At 35.0% G+C, this 10,026-nt stretch overlaps 2 protein-coding genes across 5 annotated transcripts in view; both read right to left on the reverse strand.

The window, feature by feature from the left end:
- Positions 1 to 207, reverse strand: part of LOC111430400 (abscisic acid receptor PYL8-like) — a 3,442-nt gene extending 3,235 nt beyond the window's left edge. The window contains exon 1 of one of the 2 annotated variants that reach the window (XM_023066626.1): positions 119 to 207. The gene's annotated coding sequence lies outside the window, so the exon portion shown is untranslated. The remainder of the gene's footprint in view (positions 1 to 118) is intronic. The other variant, XM_023066625.1, reaches the window with a different exon arrangement.
- A 4,793-nt stretch (positions 208 to 5,000) lies between these two features.
- On the reverse strand, positions 5,001 to 9,930 carry LOC111430376. 3 transcript variants are annotated; one of them, XM_023066595.1, is made up of 2 exons: positions 9,781 to 9,930; positions 5,001 to 7,885 (listed from the first exon to the last, which is right to left on the reverse strand). In XM_023066595.1, the coding sequence occupies exon 2, from the start codon at positions 7,760 to 7,762 to the stop codon at positions 5,465 to 5,467; it is 2,298 nt and encodes a 765-aa protein (XP_022922363.1). In that variant the 5' UTR covers positions 7,763 to 7,885; positions 9,781 to 9,930; the 3' UTR covers positions 5,001 to 5,464. The 3 variants fall into 3 exon arrangements, with proteins under 3 accessions (XP_022922363.1, XP_022922364.1, XP_022922365.1); XM_023066596.1 differs by lacking the exon at positions 9,781 to 9,930 and adding an exon at positions 9,636 to 9,766; XM_023066597.1 differs by lacking the exon at positions 9,781 to 9,930 and adding an exon at positions 9,721 to 9,736.
- Between the last annotated feature and the right edge of the window lie 96 nt (positions 9,931 to 10,026).

The following is a 10,026-nucleotide window of genomic DNA, read 5'->3' on the forward strand; positions in this document are numbered from 1 at the left end:
AAAAAAAAAAAAAAAAAAAAAAAAAAAAAAAAAAAAAAAAAAAAAAAAACAACAAAATCTCCGTCAGAAACACAAACTAGATTTGGTCTCTCACTGGAAAAACGGCGCGGAGACTCACCGCCATAGACGACCGATCGAACTTAGCCTCAAAAGCTTTTTCCTCTCTTCCTTCGTCTCCTCTTTATCGCTTCATATAAATTTTCTCTCTTAATTAATTAATTAATTTAATTAACTATCTTCTTTTCCTGCTTTAATATATTAATGATCTCTTGTCAATGACAACAATTTTCAATCCCGAAACTACCCCTATCTTTTGCATATAATCACGTCTTATGCCCTTCCCCTTTTATACCGACTTTTCTCGTCGTTATCTTTAACCGTTGGGTAAAAATAGAAAGGTGACTTTTTTATTTTTAACCGCAAAAATAAATTATAAATAAATAAATAAATTTCTTGTCGGCGGTTTTTTGTATTCGAAACCGCTATCCTAACGGTGCCGTCTGCTACACTTGACGGCAGTTGATATTTTTGTTGAGTGAGATATTTATCAGTATTAAATAAATTAAAAAATACTTGTTTTTTTAATATTAATAATAATAATAAATCATAAATACTCTTCTTCTTCTTTTTTTCTTCCTATTTTTTGTAAAATTGATTTGCTTGGTCAACTTTGGTCTGCATAATCATTTTTCCCTAACTCCATAGATACTTTTTGGATCTCACAATCTATCGAATGGCCTGAGCGTCTTTGATGATACACCGCCTCGTGTCCACCCCTTTGGGGCCAGCGTCCTTATTGGCACACCGCCTCGTGTCCACCCCCCTTCGGGGCTCAGTCTCCTTGCTAGCACATCGCTTGGTGTCTGACTTTGATACCATTTGTAATAACTCAAGTCTCCTTGCTAGCACATCACTTGGTGTCTGACTCTGATACCATTTGTAATAACTCAAGTCCACTGTTAATAGATATTGTTCTATTGGATTTTACCTGATACCATTTGTAATAACTTAACTCAAGCCCACTGTTAATAGATATTGTCATTTTGGACTTTACACCCTTATAAGACTTCCCCTCAATGTTTTTAAAATGTGTCACACCCTTATAAAGAATATCTTGATCAGAATGTCTGAAGTCTAAATTTTCCGTCTCAATGTGATAAATGAGAGTATGAAGATTTGAACCTCTGACCTAAAAGAGGTAGTACATGTCAATTATCGTTGAGTTATGCTCACTTTAACGATTTTTTGTTGTTGAACCGAAAAAAATAGTTTAAGCACATGACATTCGCTTTAATTTTTAATTGGTCGAATTGGTTTAGAAAGGTAACAATCAATAATGTGATGGGAAGTGAAATGGGATGGAACACTATGGGCTTTAGACACTTTCCTTGGTTCCCTTAATAGCTAAAGTCACACTCACATGCAAAAGGGGTTTAAAGTTTCTTACACAAATGGTAGGAGGATGGATTTTTAGTTCTCTCTCTCACTTTAATAACGAGGGAAAGTACGTGTGGTCATTTATTTAAGTCGGTTCCTAGAGAATCTCGAATAGATCTCGAGATGAAAGTATCAGCGTTAACATTCAATATACAGATAATATGCAGTAAAACTGTTAACTCAACAACGGTAATGAAGGGAGAGGAGTTCTACCCAAGTTGGACCATAGGAAAGAAAAAGGCCGAACAAAATCATATTTAAGGTGAGGCTGGTGGGTCTAGCTCAACTAGATGAAATTATAACCCTACATGTGAGTCAAGGCTTGACCCGATGAAACGAGAAGCTAGTGTGTATGGACCCATCCAACTACATGTGGAAGTCGAACCATTGACTTTAAAATGATAATGATTGTTATTTTCATTAAGCTATACTCGAATGCGTCATATCACAAGAGCCACTCACACAAGCCTATTGTCTCCTAAATATAGTGTGTATTGAGCAAATTTCGTTTGATATTGTGCTTCGCTTCACGACCTTGAACGATGTCATCTCACCTTCAGCTGAACACAGTACATGCAATCAATTGATTGCTAGTTCAAATAAGACCCAACTAACCTCGAATTTTTTTTCCTACCACAAAAATTATTTATTAGGCCAAAGAACGGTAAGAAACGTCGTTCCAATATACAATTTTTCTATAACTAAATATGTTTTTTTTTTTCAATTCAAATGCAAATCATCATTTCTTATATAATAATGTGTTAACCAATAACTTATATCTTTAATGCTTCATTTGTTTTGAATTGATCAAATATTTAAGGAATATAATTGGGACAACAAAAAGAGGATTCCCATATATAATAGTAATAATAATAATAATAATAATAATAATAGATGTGTTGATAAATTAATTAAAAACTAAATATGTTTATGAATTATTATATAATCAAAATTAAAGATAATTTGATGAAATTTTTTTCCTTAAAATATTTAGACTAAATTGGGATTAAATTATTATAAATTAAAATTAATTAAACGTGAAAATTTAGAAATTAAATATTTTAAAACATAATTAAAATATTAATTAAAAAGTTTAGTATGAATTAAAGCAATAAAAAAAGTTTATAGTTTAAACAAAATCTTTAGGAAGTAGGGTTAGGTTAAAGTTTGACGTAATAAATTCTTAAATTCATTGTGGGTCCCACACACCTTCACCTCCAATTTTCCTTGGTGGGCTCCACAACTTCACTTTCTGCTCTTTTCTAAACTTTTTTTTTTTTTTTTTTTAATTTACCTAATTTGACTTATAATAGTTAAAAATAATGTGTATAATTTTATTATTTTGAGATAACAAAATATATTTTGGATTAACCCGTTATATCCTAATATTAAAAAAACTTAATGTGTTAAAATAATACAAAAAAAAAACACTTATTTTATTTATATCAATCAAAATTGATACTTTTAACAAAATTATAAAAAATTCATAAAGTAATTATTATACATTTTCTTTTAATTCTCGATTTTTATAGAAGAAAATTGTTTATCCAACAAAACGTAGAAAAATACTCACAATATTCATTCGTTTCTTTCTCCCATTATTTCTGTTAAAACAACTAAGTCCACCTCGATTCTATACCATACCGTTTGTCATTTAAGGGGGAAGGGAGTTTTGAGCCACGAGTTGACGACCAGACATTCTATGTTTAAACAAAACAAGTATTGTATTCTAAATACAAATTTTTGTGACTCATAACTAAACAACTTGGCATTCTACAAATTATTCAACTCCACGGATGAAATAACGAACTATACTAAATAATTCTAGACTTAATAACTTTACTCTATGCCCCAAATGCTGTCTCGAACGTACTCGAGTAGACAAAAAGAAAAAGTTTATACTAATACAAATTCCCACAAGCAAGATGCCTTTGAAGCCTTGATGTGGGTCGCAACAAGCAATGAAAATGGAAATTGCTAAACATATGAAAGTGGGTTTGGAAAAAATGAATAAGAAATTCAAAGGCAGAGCTGAAAAAGAATGGTCAGTCATATCAATGTTACCAAGAAATTGGAGGAATGGTTCCCCAGACAGAAAGTGAGGACTGCATATATCCCCTCACTCTTCTTCTCCGACCAAAGGCATCATTCTCCAGTTAAAGATGAAGCATTTTTTCACTAATAAAACAACCAAAAAAGCAGACCATTTCATTATTGTACTTCAAATTCCTCATGTCAGGCACCTGTCAATCTCTCATTTCCAGAAGAAAAAAGAGAGAGAGAGAGAGAGAAGCATTATGATTTATACACATGCAACAATGAATGCAAAAAAGAACGATCCAATGCATTTGATCAAGTAAATTAAAGATCTAACTGTAAGTGATTTGGTGTTGTTGGGTTCTATGATGCAGAAAATCAAGAAAAAAAATTCTCTACAACAGCTGATTTGAATGGTATTTATGAAGTAAAATGGAGAAGTAAAGCATCATGAACCAATAATTGCAGATCATATGGTGTAAATTATTTAGGAGCAAGAAAGATCTCCCACAGCCACCACCATGTACAACAAATGCATAAAGATCTAGGCAGAATGGCATATTAAAATAAGAGAACAGATGGAAGAACCAAGCCACTATTGAAAGAGGCAAAGAAAATGCTATCGACATAGTGGCCAATACATGGATATATAACCTAAACAGAGTGCTGCTGATTCGCTCAAAAGAAATCTACAACACTGGATTTAAATTGGTTGTTTGTGTCGGAAATCTTATAGAAAATGTCAAGCCAAAAATCATGAATGCATCCTATGATTCTTAAGCCTGTGACTAATTGGACAATGACTAGAACGCACAAAGATTTAAGTATCAATTCTCTAATTCACAGCACCAATCAGATACACACTAGTTAGATCAGTACTAATTTTTATAAGCTCTGCAAATCTTCATCCATGTGATTATTGGCGTGAAGTGCCCAACAAAAAACAAATTACGTGTCATAATTTGCAACAAAGGAAGATTTTGGTATTAAACTAATATAAAGAAAGATTGGCGGTCACAAACATTAAGATATTTTGCCACAGAGCCATTACGAAATTCCTCCACTCCTATTAGCTGAACATATTTTATTCAGAAGGTTGCCTGTTGGCTAACCTTTTTAAGATGTTCTCTCTTCCCCTCCGTGCGTTCATCAGGAAGCCAATTGAACTATAACGTACCTGCAAAACTCAAAATTTCCACCCATATGCACATGTACACAGAAGAGAGGAGGCATGTGTGTTTGAATGTGTATATTGTATGTTGTATGAATGGTGTATATTCATGGTCATACCGTGCACAATGACACATCAATAAAACGACTTTTACATGTGTTTGTGACCATTATATGACAATCATTAAACATGCCCGTATGCTTGCTCTTTCTGGTAGAAACACCAAGTGCCATCTAATACTAGTTTGATGTTTTTACTTGTACCTGATCACCCAATTTCTGTACGTTCAAGTGAAGAAAAGGGGAAAGGAATTAACCAACAAAAACTGAAATATACTGATGGAGATATCATTCTGTATGCTGTCTAAAAGATACTTCAATAAGGAAGAGAAAACAAACATATTTTAAAGGATCCTTACAAGAGAAGGGAATATGAACCAAAAGTATAAACGCGGGCCTTCAATGAAGGAATTAAGAACTGGGTTTGAGTCAATTATGTGCTAAGGAGCCACATATAACTAGACCCTCAAAAATTTCAGGTAAGTAGAGATAAGTTGGATCTCATTTTTGTCTCAAGTATGGCGGTCATTATCGATGAATTTCTCGATAAGACTTGAGAGATTCCACTGTGTCAAGTACAAAGCCACAAAACCAATAAACAATTGGAGCAACAATGGATCCAATCCAAACAAAAGCAAGAATTCTCTACAACTTTGGTCAGACAGAATTCAAAAAATGCACCTATTGGGTATACCTCGAGCAAACTCCACGTTGTTTAGTTGATTTACTTTTGTTGGCATTATCTGCCATATAAGCTTCCTTAGCTACCCTGGAAGGTAACATCACCAGACATCTTAGTTTGTTCATCTTCCTGGGTTACTACATCTACCTTCCTAGCTTCCAATGTGTCTTCCACCTCATTAACTACAGTTTCCTGATTAATATGAGATATCTCTCCTACAGTTTTTACCTCAGTCTCCTTCGTGGTTACCTGAAATGATTCTGTATCAATCTGCAGGAGCTCCAAAGGTGTTGCTGCTGGATCCAATTCCCGACAACCCTTCGGAGCATTTTGAGCTTCGTCTCCCGTAAGTAAGTAATTGGGGACCTGATGGGAGAAGCGAAACATCTCTTCTTTAGGGATCTTCCTCACTTCTTTTGGATCCATGTTTCTACAGAACACTGTCCTGAAACCACCAACCTTAACAAGAGGAGCAACAGACACGCCTTCTTTTTCATTAAAATCATCAAGCACTTCTACCATATCGTACTTGTGAATCATTTCTTCTGAAGTATCTTTATTCCAATCTGCAGACCAGTTTCTATAAAGAGCCCAGACTTCACCCTTCTGAGGAAATATCTGAATCACCCCTCGTAAACCTTTCACCCAGCAAACCTTATGCGAGAAGGAGTTCAATGATCTTGTGACTTCATGTTTTCCAATTCTGAAATCCCCACAGGTTTTTGTGAACCCCGAACCTACCCAGTCCATTGGGCCAATCTCCATGTTGCTTCTTGAGTTGAGCCAACTGAAACGCATTCTGAATGGTCTTAGGGACATCACCTTGTGAATTCGCGCATAGAAACGAGGCATTCCATCATCATCATCATAACAAGCCCAGACTTGATCATCCCCAAATGAACTTTCAGCTCGGTCCAAGTCAAAATTATGAAAATCAGGGTCTGGAACATTAATTGAGATAGGATCGTTCTCACTGCCTGTATTTTTACTAGCTAAAGAGTCAGACTCAGGCTCCTTCTCATTCCATCCTTTACCGTTTGCAGAAGGTTTACCATTAATTTTTATATCATGAGTTCCATCATTCACCACATTCTTTTGCTTCTTGGACTGTTTATTCAGAGTTGACTTTTCAGCCAATGAGCTCCATTCTTTAAGTTTCTTATGTATTTCAGCACGAGACTTGTCCATTAGCATGTTTCGGATTTCAAAGATTGACAACTCTCTCTGGCTATCGGTCCTGTTAAATGCATAATAAAAACTATGAAACTTTTGAGTATCAGGATAACTCTTCCTTACTTCAGATAAGCCAACACCAGCTGATCCATCTCCACTGGCCATTTGATTTGCCGCGTGGACCCCAAAGCTGTTAATTCCATCAGTTCTTTTCTTTTTTGAAGACAATTGACTCCTATCCACTTCAGTCGATGGCTGTGTTTCATCGCGATCTCTCTTCACTTTCTCACTGGCCTGTTGACCCAAATTTGCAGCTCGTGCGGAAGCTGATGAAAAAGTGCTACCAACACCAGCTGTCCTGGAGGAAGGACCCCACTGAAAGTTTGTATTATCAACTGAATTAATACCCCCAGAATGCCCAGAATCAGGTTTTTTAGAGTTTCTTCCAGTACCATAGGCATCGCCAGTTGTATACTGTCTAGAATTTTGATGCTGCTGCTGAGAAGACCAACTAGGTGACTTCAATACATTTGGGGGTGGAGCCCTCTCTACGGCCAAAAAAGCTTCATGACAATTAGGACAAAGGAGAGTGTGATTTAGATAGACTCTAAGGTACTCATAGTGTGTCTTGCATCGGTTGCAAAGAGTCCAAAAAGTATCTGGTTTTCTTTGAGAAGCCCCTACCTGGACCTTACTTTGAACGTTCCTTGCATTTGAAGCTACATTCTTAAAATTTTGAAAGCCATTTGCACTTGGCGGCACTGAAGTACTATGTGTGTGGGTAGGAGTTTTCTGTCGACCCCCTTTCAGGTCCCTTTTCTGATTATAAGCCAATCTCTTTGCCTTGTCAGATAGCAAACTCCAGGCCTCCGAAACCAATTTAAATGCGCCCTCTGCACCAAGTGACTTGTTTTTATCAGGATGAAGAACAAGAGCCAGCTTTCTATATTGTTTCCTAATAGTCTCATCATCAGCCAAGTGGTTCACACCAAGTATCCCGTACCAATCCGTTTCCCCATTTATCTTATTCTCTGCAGAGATATACACTTCAAGAGTCGTCATCATTTGTGAGAGACCATCAAGCCCAGGATACAAATTTTGAGCCTTCAAAACAAACTTCTTTGCAGCAGAATAATTTCTCTCTGTAAATTTTCTCTCAGCAATTTCTTTTGCTCTAGCTGCCTCATCTTTGTTGCACTCCATAATTCCCTACGAATCTGACTCTTAAAAACCACGCCTATCTATGAAACTTCAAATCTATGAAACTTCAATCAACCAATAATATCTGACTCTAAATAGGCAATGGTATAGTAGAAGTTAAGATACCTGATACAAAATCAAATAAAATGTTATAAGTACACCTGGCTGCTAGAGTGGGCAGTACAATAGTTTTTTTCTGGGGGTTAGGTTCAGAAGAGAGAATTGCTAAAGAAACTTAGAGATAGATTGATAAAAGTTAAGCATTAGTATATATATCAACATTAATCATGATGAATGTACTGAAAAAAAATCCAACTCAAATGTCATGCAAATTCTATAATTCGTCTTTTTATTCAGCAATAACTGCCTCAATTTTTATACTCCTCAACTACTAGTCTAATAGTATTTTCTCTGCAGTATCACTAGAAAATGCGTGCCCAATCCCAAAAATACGCTCAACATGTCCTCCATGAGGATTGTAATACCAAATCAAAAGATAATAGTGAAAAATCGAATGCCCAAGATCACGTAATACTCTAATCAAATTCTAACCAAACTAGAGAATTAATGCTTCCTACATGCAACAATTAAATGCTAGTTTTCTCCATCATTCATCCAAATCCAGAACATGAAAGATCAGGAAATCTCACTAATATACTCACATGATCTCCAAAGCAAATACTCTTACTACATCCACACAATTACTAAATTACCAAGTCCAAGGACAAAATGTTTTCTGTTTTTATCAAGTTGTTGTTTTAATTATAACTTAGATATCGTTTCTTACTGTCCCTTCTAATATTGTAATATGGTTATTAGTTTTCAGTAGTTCTTTAAACACCACAAGATTTTGAAGCACAGTGCACAACTGCAATATTATTTAGCTCAAATGTTGTGCATGAGAATACCACTAGAGATCCTGAAATTGCCAAATATAGTAGATCAAGATTCCAAAAATTAAATTATCAATCTATTATTCAATTTATTTTCCTCAAATATGAGGATAAGAATTTGAACCTCCAATCTCAACGGAAAAATAAGACACCTTGACTGATAAGTTATGCTCGTTGGTAAAAAAAAGACAACACATTTGGTAATCGATTAGACAAGAATATCATTTTATTCAGAAGAAAGATAACATGCTCTTATTTACTTCATTCTAAAGCTAATAAATAGACTGTGCAGCATTTGTTTGGTTAGTATCCCTTCGGTCTGAAATGTTAGAACGATTATATTAGGTAACTTTAGTAAGAAGCTTTTTTTCCGTGAACAGCTGACCAGAGCAAATGATTTGCAGGCAGAGTGATAAAATCAAAGAATAGATCCATGGGATATGTGACTCATTGCTTCTATGTCAGGCAACCTATCTAAAACTTCTTTACGTCACGGTTCTCGGGATGTTTGGAGCATTTCATCTATTTCCTATACTCAACGTCTAAATCTTGAAATAAATAGCAACCTATAAAACATTGTATTCGCTAATCAGACTGCATATTATAATTTACATACATGCAACCAAGAACAGCATCATAACGCATGTGGATAGACTTCTAAAACTATCCATATAAGATCATCTTCCTGTCAGGAACTCATTGTTCGCATGCACCTATGAACTCTTAAAAGTAAAACTACCCGTCAAGTCATCACACATTACATCACTTGCTATAAATGCATAATTAACAATATAATTTACAAATTGAAACCCACATTCTCCTCAAACCCCCATCGGAAAACCAGATACGAGATAATCACGATTGCATACTGAGAGCCACTGAACAGTAAACGATAGTAGTTCAAAAAAGAAAAAACAAACAATCGGAACAACAAGCAAGCTAATGACTGATCCAAGAACAAGGAATTGGAACTCGAAGCTAACGGTCAAATTTGAGTAAGAGCATTTGAATTGAAGCAATCCAGTAGTGAAAATGAAACCCTAAAACAACTGAGATTGAAAGAACAACTTTAAGCAGAAATGAAGCTCCATCGGAATCAAGAAAATTGAAAATCGTAGAAAGAATTACCTAATACGAAATAAATAGAAGAGGTCCGAGTTTGAAGTGATTTGAATCTGAGAAGACCATCACCATGTACAGTGACCCATTTGTCAAAACCACCAGAAGGGCTGAGAGAATTTCCAAATGTCCTAAAAAAAACTGAATTTTTTGGAGGAGACAAAAAATTAGCAAGTATAGGTTTGGTTAATGTTTAACCCTTCTTCTTCTTTTTTTTTTTTTTTTTTTTTTTTTTTTTTTTTTTTTTTTTTTTTT

This window comes from Cucurbita moschata, unplaced genomic scaffold (genome assembly GCF_002738365.1).
Source record: "Cucurbita moschata cultivar Rifu unplaced genomic scaffold, Cmos_1.0 Cmo_Scf00033, whole genome shotgun sequence".
Taxonomy (NCBI): Eukaryota; Viridiplantae; Streptophyta; class Magnoliopsida; order Cucurbitales; family Cucurbitaceae; genus Cucurbita; species Cucurbita moschata.